Source organism: Cynocephalus volans, chromosome 14 (genome assembly GCF_027409185.1).
Source record: "Cynocephalus volans isolate mCynVol1 chromosome 14, mCynVol1.pri, whole genome shotgun sequence".
In the NCBI taxonomy this organism is placed as follows: Eukaryota; Metazoa; Chordata; class Mammalia; order Dermoptera; family Cynocephalidae; genus Cynocephalus; species Cynocephalus volans.
The window spans coordinates 59,029,545-59,044,857 of NC_084473.1; the positions used below are offsets into that span (position 1 = coordinate 59,029,545).

General features: G+C 38.3%; 1 protein-coding gene across 7 annotated transcripts in view; it reads left to right on the forward strand.

The window, feature by feature from the left end:
- Positions 1 to 440: 440 nt before the first annotated feature.
- Positions 441 to 15,313, forward strand: part of EHBP1 (EH domain binding protein 1) — a 370,142-nt gene continuing 355,269 nt past the window's right edge. For all 7 annotated transcript variants that reach the window (XM_063077688.1, XM_063077689.1, XM_063077690.1 and 4 more), the window contains exons 1-2: positions 441 to 641; positions 1,487 to 1,875. In XM_063077688.1, coding sequence (XP_062933758.1) covers positions 1,772 to 1,875 — 104 coding nt within the window. In that variant the 5' untranslated portion in view covers positions 441 to 641; positions 1,487 to 1,771. The remainder of the gene's footprint in view (positions 642 to 1,486; positions 1,876 to 15,313) is intronic.

Consider the following 15,313-nt stretch of genomic DNA (forward strand, 5'->3'; position numbering starts at 1 on the left):
ACTACTCACTCCTCCCGCGTATCGCTTCTCTCTCTCTCTTCAAGCCAATCAGAAGAATGGGCGGGATCGTCCTCAGTGGCTTATAATTTTTTTAAAAAGAAGGGTAGACCTTGCGCCGCGTTCAGGTTGGGGAAAAACACATCCAGAGGTGGGGGTGGAGCCCCTGTGATGGGCACGCGGGTCTGCCAATGAAGCACCCCAGTCGCGCTAAGGCCCGGCCGCCGAGGTGGGCGGGGCACACGAGGGGCCCAGCCAATGGCGGTGGGGCGGACGGAGGTTGAGCAGCCGTGGGTAGGGTTAGTGTGAGAGGTGCGGCGGGGGAGGTAATGATGATGGTGGCGGAGGAGGAAGGCGGGGGAGGGGGTGCTGGGCGCTGAGCGGCCGCTCTGGCAGGGTTTGGCAGGGTGGGGGACGGTCGCGGGGCGATCCGTCAGGGAGGGGCGGGAGCGAGGGGCGCCGTCCGCCTGAGGGGCTGCAGACCCCAGCTCCCGCGAGCGCCGCGGCTGGCTTGCCTGTTCCATGTGGCTCCGGCGGGGATGGAGGACCCGGTGGCGGCGGCGGCGGCTGCTGCTGCGGTGGCGACGGAGAAGCGGCTCTGAGGAGGGAACCGGGCCAGACTCAGCCCGACAGCGGGATTAGAGGTGTGAGGAGGGGGCGGGATTGGACGAGCAGCGGGTCCGGGGCTTGGGGGCCGGGCTGGGGTCTTCTGGCATCGCCCGGGTGACAGAGACCGCGGACGAGCCACCGCCTGCCTCCGCTGCGGGGTAGGGGTCTGGGCTCAGTGCTTGAGGAGACGGGGCTCCGGCGGACCGTTCTCCTGAGGGTGGGGGAGGGAGGCACCACACCCCGCACCGTCCAGTTGCTCCGCTGGTCATTGCTTCACGCCCAGGCAGGAGTTTCCATTTCCCTCTGGTTAGCAGGGAAGGTGAAGGGGAGCCCAAGTGGCTTGGAGCTGGGACATTGCCCTGCCTCTGCCTTAAGATTTCCCTCCACTCCTCGTTCCCCATCTATTTCCCCCTCCAAATGAACAACAGCATTCCTCCCAGCTCCCTAATTTGTTCTAAGCACATATTCTAGGACTCGAGGCTATTAATTATCGGCTGAAAAACAAAGTTTATTTTAAAATACTCCACTCCTCCCTCTGACTGGCGGTGGATATTAAACAGCATCTCTAGACTTTCCCGCTCAGCTTGCCCTTCTGTGATGCTAGGAAGGGGAGGCAGGGCCCCGACTTGCGTCTCTCGATTGTTAATGCTGATTGCCTGATGTGTTGCTCTGTGCCTTCAGTGTGAACTGTAATTTTTTCCTTGGTGTCTTGCATCCTTGATGTTACTACCTTTTGAGGTCGGTGTTTTGTTTCATTGTTTGAAAAACATGCAGAGAACTGGGATTGTCTATTGCAGCGTTATCTAACATGGGTGGTTAGTCACTTCTCACGCTTCTCTCTTCATATGCTTTCTCTTTTTGTCTTTGTTTTGCTTTTCAGTTCTCCAGAATACACGTCATATAGTCCCTGAGGTGGAATGATGTCTCCATGAGGGAACCTCCTCTCACTCATCCTGTCATGTATATCATACTGTTCTTGACTGGTCCATTCATCTAAGATGGGATTTACCCTGTGAAATAGGGAGAAGACTTATGGACCCCAAACATCATTTCAAGTTGTAGTTGAGTTTTTAAAGTACAGACACATGCAAAGCTCCTTTGCTTTGGACCCTCTGCTTTATTAAAGCTGCTGTGTTGCTAACCCAGAACTGCTCCAGTGATCATCATGGCTTCAGTTTGGAAGAGACTGCAGCGTGTGGGAAAACATGCATCCAAGTTCCAGTTTGTGGCCTCCTACCAGGAGCTGATGGTTGAGTGTACAAAGAAATGGTAAGATGTACCTGAAGGGTAAAGTTTGCTGTGCTGTGGCCTAAACTCACTGTGGCCTAAACTCTGAGTCTTCTGATAGCAGATTTACCTTTCTGTAGTGCACAGTGTGTAGAAGTTGGGTGGGGTGCAGATTACTCTAACAAGTACTGTGGTGTGCACTGTTGCTGCTGGTACTGTCCCTGTGGATTTTAATTACTGCACTTCAGTATGGCTCAGAGAACTGTAACTGTGAGGGCACACTAAGTACAGTAGATTTGGTCTTGAGGTCATTCTTCACTAGTATTAGAATAACTGGTTCTTATAATTTTTAAAAATGGCTACTGAAATATTGTAAACATATATGCATATGTTTTCGTAGGTTGTAGTATAGAAGTCTACATTTTTGTGGGGTGATGGTTATCTATTTTATTTTGTTCTTGTTTTTTCATTTTTCTTTGCTTAAGATAAAGAATTTTTCATTATTTAAGTAATGGAATGCCACTCCACACAACCTTAGAAATTCTTTTGTTAAATGCTTAGTCAGGCAACTGTATTTTATTTTAATTGCCTAATGGGATATATTTCTTGGCTGAACTTAAGGAAGTAATTAGTAGTGCTGGTCTGTGTTTTGCTTCTTTCTACTTGAGTGAAGTAAATTTAGGACTTTCTTTTCACTGCCCTGAATGATAAGCAACAAAAATTCTTTTTTTAGTGAGAGGAAAAAGTCAATTTTTTAGCAAATGATCCTTTGGGTTTTGATTTATTGCAGTGATTAAGCAGTATTACTGCAAAATAAGTCCATTTCATTGTCCACAAGGACTGTAATCTCATGTCTGTAATAACCTGTTTTTTTAATATCCTTTTTATTGGATGAAAAAAATAGCTTGCTGTATTCTGGAACTCTTATTGCATATTTGAATACTTATTTGGAAACTAGTTTCTGAATGCTTTTCTCTTGAAGTTATTAGAAATGCTACTTTAAAATTAGTTCAAGATATGCGTGCCCTGATTACCTACTTTATAGCTGGCACTGTGGATTTACAGTTGAATTTGACATAATCCCCACCCTCAAGGATCTTACAGTCCAGGGTAAGGACAGTTATATAAATAAATTCACTGTGATAGGTGCAATAATATAATATGTATGATGTAGGGATTTTAATCTGTCTTCATCCAGATGGGCATCCCTGGCTACAGGTTATTTAACTTCTCTGTGATTCAGTTTCCATATTCCGAATGGTAGTAATGGTACCACTTCATAGGAAGGGTAATTGTGGAGATTAAATGAGTTAATACATGTAAAATTCTTGGAACAGTGTCAAGAACATAGTAAATGCCCAATAAATGCCATTATTTGTACAGAGTTGACAGAGGGGAAAATAATTGACTCTTTTAGTGTAGGGGGTGGGATTTGGGGATGGCTTCCTGGGTTCTGAGGTGGATTTTGAAAGATTCATAGTTAGTTGTCCAGGAAGCCAAGGGGGAACAAGAATGAAAGACATTCTAGACTGAAGCAAGAACCTATGCAAGATCATGGAGGCATTAAATAGGATGGGGTGTGCTGGAAATTCAAGCAGTGTAGTTTGATATTGGTGGGGCTTAAAGTGTAGGATGGGGACAGTGCAGTGGGATATGAGGTTTGAGGGACAGAAAGGCAGGGCTCAAATCATGGAAAGTTATGTGCTGTTATAAATGGCTTGGGCTTTATCCTGTGGGTGATAGGGACATAGTGAAAGGTTTGGAGCAGAAAAGACATTAGTTTTACTATTGGAAAATCACTGGTACAACAGTGTAGAGTAAGGATCATAGTGAAAAGGGTGACTGGAAGCAGTGATATTAGGATAGCTGTTGGAGTAGACAAGGTGAGAAGAAAGGCTTGGACTAGGCAGTGGCAGAAGGAATGGAGAGAAATGAGTGGAGGACGCTGAGAACACAAAATGGATAGGACTTGGTGGTCGTTTCATTTGGAGGTCTGGGAAGGATGGGGATGAAGAGGAAGAAAAGATCTAGATTGACACCCATATTTCTGCCATATAAGGCTGGGTGTACTATTAATCAAGATAGGTAATCTGTGAGGAAGTTCCTGGTTACAAGTATTTCTCAACTTGGCAGTATACTGGAAGGATCAGCTCTTTTTTTTTGGTGGCTAGCCGGTAGGAGGATCTGAACCCTTGACCTTGGTGTCATAATTCTGTGCTGTAACCAACTGAACTATGGAAGGAATCAGCTTTAAGGTGGTTAAATTTGAATCTCTTTTCGTAAGGGAAATAGAACATATCAGGTGATTTCTCAATTACAAAACCTGTTTCTTTCCCACAGTTTGCAGCATCCCTGGAATTTCTTTTTCCCCTTGAGCAGTGTTTAAGTTATTGTTGTGTGTTTCAAGGTGAAAGCACCAGTGAAAATGTAACTTGATTACAGTTGAATAGATAGCTTGATTACTTTTTAGAGATGGCCATTATGGTGCATCTATTAAATTAGATCTTATGGTAGGATTTGGACTGAATGCTAGAAACGTTTGATGTTCTAGAATTTTTAGACATATAGTTCTAGATATTTTGAATGTTTTCTTGCTCTCATTAAAAAATATAGTTTAAAGCCAGCAAAGTAATAGTACCCAAAGAATAAGGTATGTGTTTGATGTACTGGAATTTTATTTATAAGTAGAACCTTAAATAGAATTTAAAAGTACTTTCATTATATAAAATTTGCTATCATGACTTTCAGTTAATATTTCTTTTGACTTATTTTGCTTAGGTCCTTTGTGATGTATACAGTAGGTTCAATTTCTACACTTATATACTGTAGCCACTGGAGATGAATTTGAAAGAAAGAGACTGTGCTGTCATTGCTTTACTACATGAGTTCTCAATGGCTATTGAGAGATATTTAAGGAAACTGAAAGTTGGCAAGTCGTGGTTATGATGATAGTTTAACTAAGTTTCAGAATTAAATTCTGGTAAGAGCTCTCTAATATGATATGAGCCATTATGTATGAGCATGTATTATGTTTTCATGCATATGTCTCCACTATCTACATATATGAACTTATTTTATCTATATGTTTATATTTCTTCATATAATTCTTAGTTATGTTAGGGGGACTAAAATATTCAAAGTGCTATATAAACTTTTGCCCCCAAATCATAAATTTATTTCATTTCTGATTTTTCTGTGTCATGTAAGATTTATATTTTAAATAAGTAATACAGTCACATGGCTCAAAACTCTAAAGGTACAAAAAGGTGTGTATATATTTCTGAAACTCCACATTTCCTCCATCATTTCATGCATCTTTGCAAATCTTGTGAACTCAGGATTTGAAAAATGAAAAAAAGAAACTCTTCCCAGTGTTTAGTTTGTGACCCTGGCCTGTTAGATAAAATATAAACTCTTTAATCTGATGTTCCAGGCTGTCTGTAACTGATCCCGGTTTAGTTTTCCAACTGGACATTAAAAGGCCACATGCACTTTAAATATTAACTTGAGTTTATGAAAGCCAAATTACGTTAAGAAGTATTCATTTCAGATCCACTTCTTTGGGTGGCTAAGGCAAGCATTTTTCTGTTGACCATCTAGTGGAGTGATGTAGAGGTACATGAGCCTTGATGTGTAAAGAACATATTTTTGAAATAAGTTTTAAAAAAAGAAGAGAAAAATAATTAATTGGAAACATGCTTGGTGTGTTTTAGGAGCATCTGGAAGGCCAGTGTGTGGAGCACAGTGAAAAAGGGGTAAAGCGATAAGAGGTGAAGTCTAAGAAGTAGGTAGGAGCTAGATTATGTAGGGCCTTGAGGTCATGGTAAGGGCCTTTGGATTTTAAGTGTGATGGGAAGCCATTATAGGGATTTGAGAAGGGAAGTGCTATAATCTGATTTACATTTTTTAAAGATTATTCTGGATACTTTGTCAAGTATGGACTGTCATGAGTAAAAGTGGAAGTAGGTATCCCAGTTAGAAGGCTTTTTCAGTAGTCCAAGGAGCAGAGTGGTAGGTGGTGACAAATGGTCATATGTATGTAGGTAACACACACGCACATTCCAACACTCCCACATACCTCCTACCACCACATTTTATTGAGACATAACTTACACTTTTATATACAGTAAAATGTATCCATTTAAAATATATATTTCAGTGAGTTTTGACAAATGTATATACCCGTGTAACTGGAAAATAAATTTTTTGAAGGTATAATAGACAGGACTTGCTGGTGGATTAGGTATGATAATAAGAGATGAACTGATTGATAATGACTACAGGTTTTTGGCCAGAGCAACCTGGTGAATGTAATATTAATTACAGGGATGGGGGGGGACACTTGGGAAAAACGGTTTGGTGTGAAGGAGAAATCAGGAATTCTGTTTTGCTTGGAATTGGTGAATTGGAAGAGTCTCAAGCTCAGGGAGAGAAGAGGCCAGAGCCTCTTAGAATGTAGGTAGTATTTATAGCCATGGGGCTGTAGAAAATTTCCTGTGGTATTCATATAAATTGAGAAGAGGACTGAGCCTTGAGGCACTTCAACACGTGGAGGTGGGGAAGAGGACCCAGCAAAGGAGACTGCAAATAAGCAGTAGGGAGGTATAAGGAAAATTATCTTTTTTTTTTCCCCCCAGAAGATGACTGGTAAGGGGATCTGATCCCTTGGCTTGGTGTTGTCAGCACCACTCTCAGCCAGTGAGTGAACCAGCCATCCCTATATAGGATCCGAACCCGTGGCCTTGGTGTTATCAGCACCGCACCCTCCCGAATGAGCCACAGGCCGGCCCTGGTATAAGGAAAATTAGGAGAGTGTTTCCTAAGAAACCAAGTACAAAAAGTATATCAAGAAGGGAGTGTTTGGCTTTGTCAGTGTTGAGAAGTTGAGTAAGTTGACCATTGGATTTAGCAAGGTAGAAAGAGCTGTAGATCTTGAATGGTTTCAGTGGAGTGGAAGAAATGAAGACTTGATTAGACTGGGTTAGAGGAAAGAAAGTGGATACAATTAGTATAGATGACTTTCTTGGAGGATTTTGCTACAAAGCAGAGAACTAGGTAATAGCTGGAAAGGGACAAGGGTTCAAGTCAGATACTGCAGGATGTTTGATGGTGATGGAAATTGTTGGTAGAGAAGGAAAAACCGATGATCTGGTGGGAGAGGAGATTACCTTAGGAGAAAAGTCTTTGAGTGAGATAAAGAGAAAAGGATCCAGTATACAAGTGGAAAGGTTGAACTTAAGTAGAAGCAGGGACAATTCATTGTTACAAGGAGAGAAGGTTCAGTACATGGGTAGAGAAGCAGGTAGGTTGGTAGATTTGGTGGGGGAGGATGTGGATGTTCTCTTCTGTTAGCTTCTGCTTTCTTAGAGAAATAGTATTGGAGGACATCAGCTGAGAGGTAGGTGACAGAATTGTTGAAGGATTGAGGAGAGAGGAGGTATGTAATTGTCAAAGCAAGAATGAATTGACTAGGAAAATGTGGAAAAATTGTCGGGTAGTGCTGAGGACTTTCTTAACTTTGTGATCATAAATTGAAAGTGAGTGCAACCAGCAAGTTTGCATATTTTAATCCAGCTATGTTCAGTGCTTGGGTATAGGCATGGAATAGGCAGAGTTGGATTTGATCAGGATTGGGTTTTGTCAGGAATGTACAACTGAGGGGAAGAAGGAGAAGGAAGTTGAGAGCCAATGTGCAGGAGAGATTATAGTGATGACTGATGGACTGTAAGCTGGAAAAGGAGGGAAATAAGGACATGAAAGGCGGGATAATCAGTGAAAAAGTAAAGAGGATAATGATTTAGAGATTTTAAAGAGGTTGAAGAATTGTTGGAGTTGGGAGACCAGAGTGAATGAGCTGGAAAGATGGGAGGTGGAAGTCAGAGTGAGATGCTTGGTTTTTAAGGATGTGGTTAATGTTAATGACAAGGTATAGGTGGTGGTCTCCTTGGATCACTTATACTTAATCAGTTTAAAAAATGGGCACACATCCACAACATATTTTTAATCAATATGCTATAGATTTAATGTGAGTATACATTAATTTCTTTTAAAAAATAACTAAATTTAAGTAGAATTTCTTTCTAGATGAGGGTACTTTGAAAAGCTCATGGAATGATTCGTGTTATCTTTTAATGCTATTTTTCCATGAACTTTTTGAAGTACGCTTGTATTTGAATGGGTCATCTTTTGCACCTTTCAGGTATTCCCATTCCTTCTTAGGGATTACAGCTATCAGTGTTTGACTGTGACAGTTGGTGGTTAAAATGGAATGGAAGAAAAGATTCTTGAAAGTGAAGAGGGTAGTCAAGGAATTTAGAGGCCAAGATGTGAGACAGATTATCTATGTGGCTCTTGAAGTTGCCAAGAATAATGGGGGAAAGAAATGTTTAAGATAGGGAGTCAGGTGTTAAAATCTTTAATGTATGAGGGGAGAGGTGGGGCAGAAGGATAGGTGACTGCAAAAGGAGAGGAAAGGGTAGTTTTATTCTCTAGTGTCTAGGCTTGCTTCTAGAGGGGTTAGTTTGTAATACCTTCTGTGTTGCAGGTTTTGTGAACCTTATTCCTTGAAACAAAATAGTGCTTTCTTTTCTATGTTGTGAATTGTCAAAGGCATATATAACTTTAGCAAATACTAAGTTGATATGTTACTTGTTTGTAATTTTGTGATAGTGTCTTATGGACTGATTGTTTTTTAAAAATTGAAATTGTGACATGTAGTTTTTTATCCAGATTTTAAGTGTTTATTTCATGTGAGGTACATCTTTATAAAATTCAATTGTGGTGGGTTCTTTAAGGAATATAGTTGAGGCTTGTATGCTGTAATTGGATATTACTATGCCTACATCATGATTGCCTGCACACATGACTCAATTTGCCTTTAGATCAAGAGTTGGCAAACTCTGGCCTGATGCACGCTGTGTCTTTTGTAAATAAAGTTTTATTGGAATACAGCCACATCCATTTCTTTACATGCAAGGGTACTTCAAACAGTTCATGGAAAAATAGAATTAAAAGATAATACAAATCTTTCCATGAACTTTTCGAAGTACCTTCTATTGTTTGTGGTTGCTTTTACACTACAATAGCAGAGTTAAGTAGTTGCTACTTAGACTGGATGGCTGAGAATTTAAAATATTTACTATCTGGCCCTGGCCCTTTGAGAAAATGTTTCTTTGACCCACTGCCCCCGCCCACTCTAAATCACTGGAGTAACTTGCAGCTGGTATTTGTGGGATCTAGACCTTAGTACCTTTCTGTCTTCTTTATGTCCAGACTCTAAAACCATTAGTTTAGTTTTATTCTAGTCTTTATTCTAGCCTAGCTGCAAAAGCAACGGGAGCCCATTGTGCTTATTTTCCAGCCTTATAGTATAGCAAGAAACTTTAGAACAGCTTTGGGGAACATTCAGGTTTGTGTATGTACAAAATATATATTTTCAGGCTATGTGACCTTGGATAGACTGATTATCTCTTACTACCCTCATCTATAAAATGGAGATGATAATGAAGGTGCTTCCAGCATAGAGTTGTTTTGACCATTGAATGAGATAATGCCTATAGAGGGGTTAGGGCAGTGACTGACATACAGTAAGCACTCAAAAAACATTACTCATTGTTGTTATCTTTATCTGATGAACTAAGCAATGAGTGATGAAGAGAACTATCTAGAGAGAAGAGGTAGAGTAGACAAGATATTGACTAAAATATAACCTGAACATTTAAGAGTGTCAGAAAAAAATTAGAGAAAGTTGAACTAGTACAGAAAATCCCAGTGACCAGAGAGGTAGGAGTAAACCAGGGAGTGTACTAGCGTTAAGTGCTGTGCTAAAATGAAGAAAATTTCGCCAATACTTTGGCTTTTGGGGAAAGGAACTACATATTTTTGCTTCTGAAGCAAAATCAATTCCTATGGTTTTATAACTTTATTTCCTTTTTTGTAATAATTTCAAGTAAGTATAGGGCTGAGGAAACTAACTTAATTACTCCAGAGTAGAATTAATTTACTGGCATTTGTGTGTATGTGTCTATGTATGTGTATGTCCTGTGGTGACGATTTATGGTATTTATGATGTATTTCTTTATGACAGTTTTTCTTTAATTTTTTTTTTTCCTGTCGGAATTATTTTTAATGAGCCCAGGGAATAAATTTTATCTTTTTGTAGTGTGTGCTTTTCTTATTTATTTTGGCACCAAATCTTGGTTTAAATATTTTAAAAGTTGATTTTGTTCTTGTTTTTGGTTTTTTTTGGCGGCTGGTGAGTATATGGATCCACCCTTTGACCTTGGTGTTATCAGCACCATGCTCTAACCTACTGTGCTAACTGGCCAGTAAAAATTGATTTTTAAAATAAAATTTTAAGGGATTATGTGAAGAAGTTCTACTCTTATGATTTGGTTTAGTTTCACATTAGTTTTGCAATTAAAATGCTCAGGCAACTTAAAATTAGGCATTTCTAGAAATGTGCTATTGAGGCAGCAAATGTGTTTGTTCTAATTTTGTGGGAAATTTCAACAAAAGAGCCACTGAAGTAGTTCACTGCATGATGTAAAAATAGTCCAAGTGTGCTAAAAGAAAAATTGCACAAAGTATTTTGGACTGAATGCTTGATAGGTATCTTTCTATTTTGCATCAGGACTTTTACATATTTGTTAAAAGGAGTGAAACTGAATTTGTGATATGGGGCCAATGAAATTACTGCAGGATGTCAGTATTTATTTGTCTTATTTATCACTGTTATAGTGATATTTTTAGGGCAGCTTTGCTAATAGGCATGTAAAGATATTCTTTGTTAAGTTTTTTCTATTAAAATTTTTCCTGGTTTTAATCCCAGTATTGTTATTTTAAAAATACTTTTCAATTAAAAAAATTATAAAATATTGGCTTTAATTCAAAGAAGTTTTCATTTTAAAAGTTAATGTCCTGCTTATGTCCTAAAGAATTTGTCAGCTTAGAAAGAATTTAAAATAACACTGTGTTGACTAATTTAGGGATATAAATAGAACAGCAATAGTCTTAGAGGAGCAAATAGAGTACATATTACTAGGTATTTGAGAGGAGTTAGTAGCCACCATTGGACAGTGGATTTGGTTCTGAATTTACTAGCAGCTGAGGCAAAAAGGGAAGCACAGTGGCCCTTCTGGCTAAAGCAAGTATGCAAATTTGTTTGCAGAGACTTTTTTAGAACTTAATCCAAAGAGTATTTTATTGTGTAAAAACAAAAGAAAACAAAACATATGACATTGGATAAAATCTGCAGCTACATGACTCAGAACCACTGTTTAGTTGGATAATATTTATGTCGACCCATTATGAAGACCCATTATAAGAGAATATGGCTAAGGAACCTAGTTTCCTGATCATCAGTTTAAACCAAGGGTACAACTTGGAAAATTTAGAAGAATGGATGTTTAATGTAAATCATCTGGTTCTGTGCTGTCCGGTACAGAAGCAACTAACCACATGTGGCTATTTACATATAAATTTAAATTAATTTAAATTAAATTGAATTAAAAACTCAGTTCTTCAGCTGCAGTAGCCACATTTCAAGTGCTCACTAGCCACATGTGGTGAGGGGCTACCATACTGGACAGTGCAAATGTGGAACATTTCTGTCCTCACAAAAAGTTTTATTGGACAGTGCCCATGTAGCCATTGCTTCCCAAACTGATCTTCAGAATCGCTGGGGTGCTTTGCACATATGGAGATTTCCATGCCCCTTAGAAGGTTCTGATCCTGTAGGTCTAGGATGGTGCTGGCAAATCTGTCATTTAGAAGTTCCCCAATTGCTTAAGAGATCAAGTTAGATTTTAGAACTACCATATTTGATTCTTTCTCAAATATCTGTCTGATGCAAAGCTTTGGCAGATGCGGGATAACAGTTCCTACTGGTACTCCAGAAAAGTTTACTGAGTTGAAATTTTGAATTGAATTTTATTCCTATGGTTCAGCTTATTTGTGATTTCTTTTGGTTAAAAGTGAGAGCAATGTATTTTAGCTATGCCACGTATACAGCTGTCAAAATTAATATAAACATTTGAATAGATTCATTCATTAATTTAAAGAAAAGACTAGTTTGTTCTCTTTCATATGAGCAAAGTTTGTTGAGGGATAGCTAAAGGTAGAATAATTTTTTTTTTCAGAGAAATTTTGAAATTTTTCAAGTACTTGCATTGTTGTTTTACTTACAGGAAACGTCACTGGATCTGCTTTTTTTTTTTTTCCCTCTTGAAGTATGCCTTAATGCTCACGTTGATTTTTCTGTTGCCACTGCCTTGGTTCCCTCATTTGTTATCTTATGCCAAGGCTCATGGTTCCCAAACTATGTCTAGGAGCCCAGAGGCACTGCAGAGAACTCACAGGGGTGCCAAGAAATGCTTTAAAAATTTGAAGGAAACAGTGTCAGAAACCACATAAACTACTAACTTGAGGTAATTCACTTTCAAAATTAGTTAAATTATTTTCAGTGATACCATAGTTTTGCAAAGCTGGGTTCTTGGCAGTTGCTGTGACAAAAAGCAGGTATCATGTGAAAATCTATGTGGAACAGGAAATGAGGGGGGTAGTGTTCAATTTGATTTTAAGGTTTGAGAAGTTGTGCAGTGTCCAACATCGGTGCTAAGTTTTTAGGACATATGTACTTCTTAAGTTGTTTGGACCTGACTACTTACTTAATAAACAGAATGGTTAGGTATTTCTTTAGGCTTGGGGGAGTCAGAAAAAATTACTGACACATTAAGGGCCTTGTAAACCGGGAAAGTTTTGAAACGGCTGGTATAGCCTTTTGTGATAGCCCTTAATGCTTTCTTAGCCCCTTCTTGTCCTTTGTCTAAATTTCTTTCTTTCTTTTTTTTTTTTTTAAGTGGTAGCCAGTATGGGGATCTGAAGCCGTGACCTTGGTGTTATAAGGCTGAGCTCTAACCAACTGAGCTAACTGGCGAGCCCTCCTTTGTCTGAATTTCTGCCAAAGTTGTTCTTTTAAAATGAACCTTCCATGGTTCCCTTTTGTTTATACGATATGTTTAGTATGATATTTTAATCTTTTAAATCTGTTCTTATTCTATTGTACTAGTCTTCTTTCAACCATTTATTTCCCTTAAGATTCCAAAATCTTGTTTACCACATGCAAATAGTTTTTCTCAAACTTTATCTTTATTCTTCTTTGTCCCTCTCCAAAAATCATTAAATTCAGAGACCCATGTAATAAAACCCTATCTCAAAGTAACTTAATTGAAACTGGATTTATTCATGCAATAAGTAGGTTCAGAAATCAAGTTTAATGGTTCAGCTTTAATTTGAAGATTTTTTTGAAGATGTTTAATTTACAAAATAACTTTAAAAATTGGTTAATTCATTTATTTAAAAAACTTTTTATTAAAATAATTTAGGTTTATTGAAGAGTTGCAAAGATAGTATAGAGAGTTCCTATATACCCTTCATCCAATTTCCTTTGGGTAAAACTTGGGTAAATTTACTGTTGTCATTTATCAAAATTAAGAGATTAACATTAGTACAATACTGTTAGTCAAACTACAGACTTTTTTTGGACTTCACCAGGTTTTCCACTAATATTCTTTTTCTGTTCAAAGATATAGTCCAGGATACTACATTGCATTTAGTTGTCACATCTCTTTAATCTCCAATCTGTGACAATTTTTTAATCTTCATTGTTTTTTGTGAACTTGATAATTTTGCCAAGTGCTGGTTATTTTGTAGAATGACCCTCAAATTGTTTTTTTTTTTCCCCCCATGTTTTTCTAATGATTAGACTGAGGTTATGGAATTTGGGGCAGATACCACAGAGGTGAAGTGCCCCGCATCACATTATATCAGAGGGCACATGATGTCATCATAACTTATCACTGGCGATATTCTATTTGATCACTTAGTCTGCGGGGTTTCTCCACTGTAAAGTTACTATTTCCTTCTTTTCATACTCTGTTCATTAGAAACCAGTCACTAAATCCAATATACACTCATGGGGAGGGGAATTAAGTTTCATCTCCTGGAAGAAGTATGAAAGAATTTGTGAATGTGTGTTAAAACCACCATGGAACTAATAAAATTTGGGGGGGAGAATACCTTGAGGTTGTGTAGCTAACTGTTTCTCTTTAAAGTTTCTGCTAGTAGTTTTTGCCTGTAGCATTTATTACTGTGTTCTAATGATAATTTTCTATTTCCGTTATTCCTTCTACTTTTATTATTTGGGGTTCTTCTGTAAGGATGATTTGTCCTTTCTTCATTTATTTATTCAGTTATTTATATCAGTGTGGACTTATGGATATTTATAAAATAAGCTTTGATATCGTTGTTGCCTTTGGTACTGAGGGTCTGACAAAGAGGCACATTGTTGCAGCATGACTTCTTTTTTAAAAAAAGACTCTATAGATCTAATTCAAATTTCTACAGTTATCGCAAGAATTCTGTTTATAGCAGAATCATATATATATATTTTTTCCTGGAACAGGATCCAGTCCAGGATGGTATGTTATATTTAGTTGTCACATCTCTTTAACATCCTTTGATCTAGTAGAGTTCCTCAGTGTTTCTCTGTTTTTCATGACTTTGACACTTTCGAAGAATGTTCCTGAATTTGGGTTTGTCCGATGTTTCCTTATGATTAGGTTCAGGTTATGAATTTTTGGCAGGAATACCAAAGTGATGCTGTGTATATACCCTGCATCGTATGAGGAATCACATGATTTTGACTGGTCCCATTATTAATGATGTTAATTTTGATCACTTGGTAAAAGTGTTGTCTACCAGGTTTCTCCACTGTAAAGGCACTATTTTCTCCTTTGTGGGAAGATACTGAGACTATGTAAATGTCCTATTCCTACTCAAGCTTTTATCCACTAGTTTTAGCATTCAGTATGGTTATGTTTTTAATTTGAAGCAGAGATAGATTCATTTGTTTTCATTTATATTTTATTTTAGAAAATCACCCCATCCTTGTTGAATTAATTAGTGAAATTTTAATGTGGTTCCCCAAGTAAAAACTATTTTTAAAAAAGGTATCTCCCCCATCCCAACTATCCTATTGCAATCTCTCTGTCCTTTCCTCCTAGTTCCATCCATCCCCTGAATGTAGCTAGTTTCATTATTCTGGGTTTCTTCTTCTTTTTTTAAAAAAACAGATTTATTGAGGTAGAACTCATGTACTAAACAATTCACCATTTTAAAGTCTACAATTCAGTGGTTTTTTTGTATATTCCCAGAGTTGTGCAACCATCAACACTATCTAATTTTGAGACATTTCTATCCCCCCCCCCAAAAAAAACCCCATACTCATTAGCAGTCACTCCCCATTCCACTCAAATCCATCTTCCCCCCATCTAGGGATTTGTGTCTCCCTAGATTTGCCTATTCTAGATATGTCATGTAAACAGAATCATAGATATGGTCTTCTATGCCTGGCTTCTGTCACTTAACATAATAGTTTCAAGGTTCATCATGTGTAGCATGTATCAGTTCAGTACCTCAT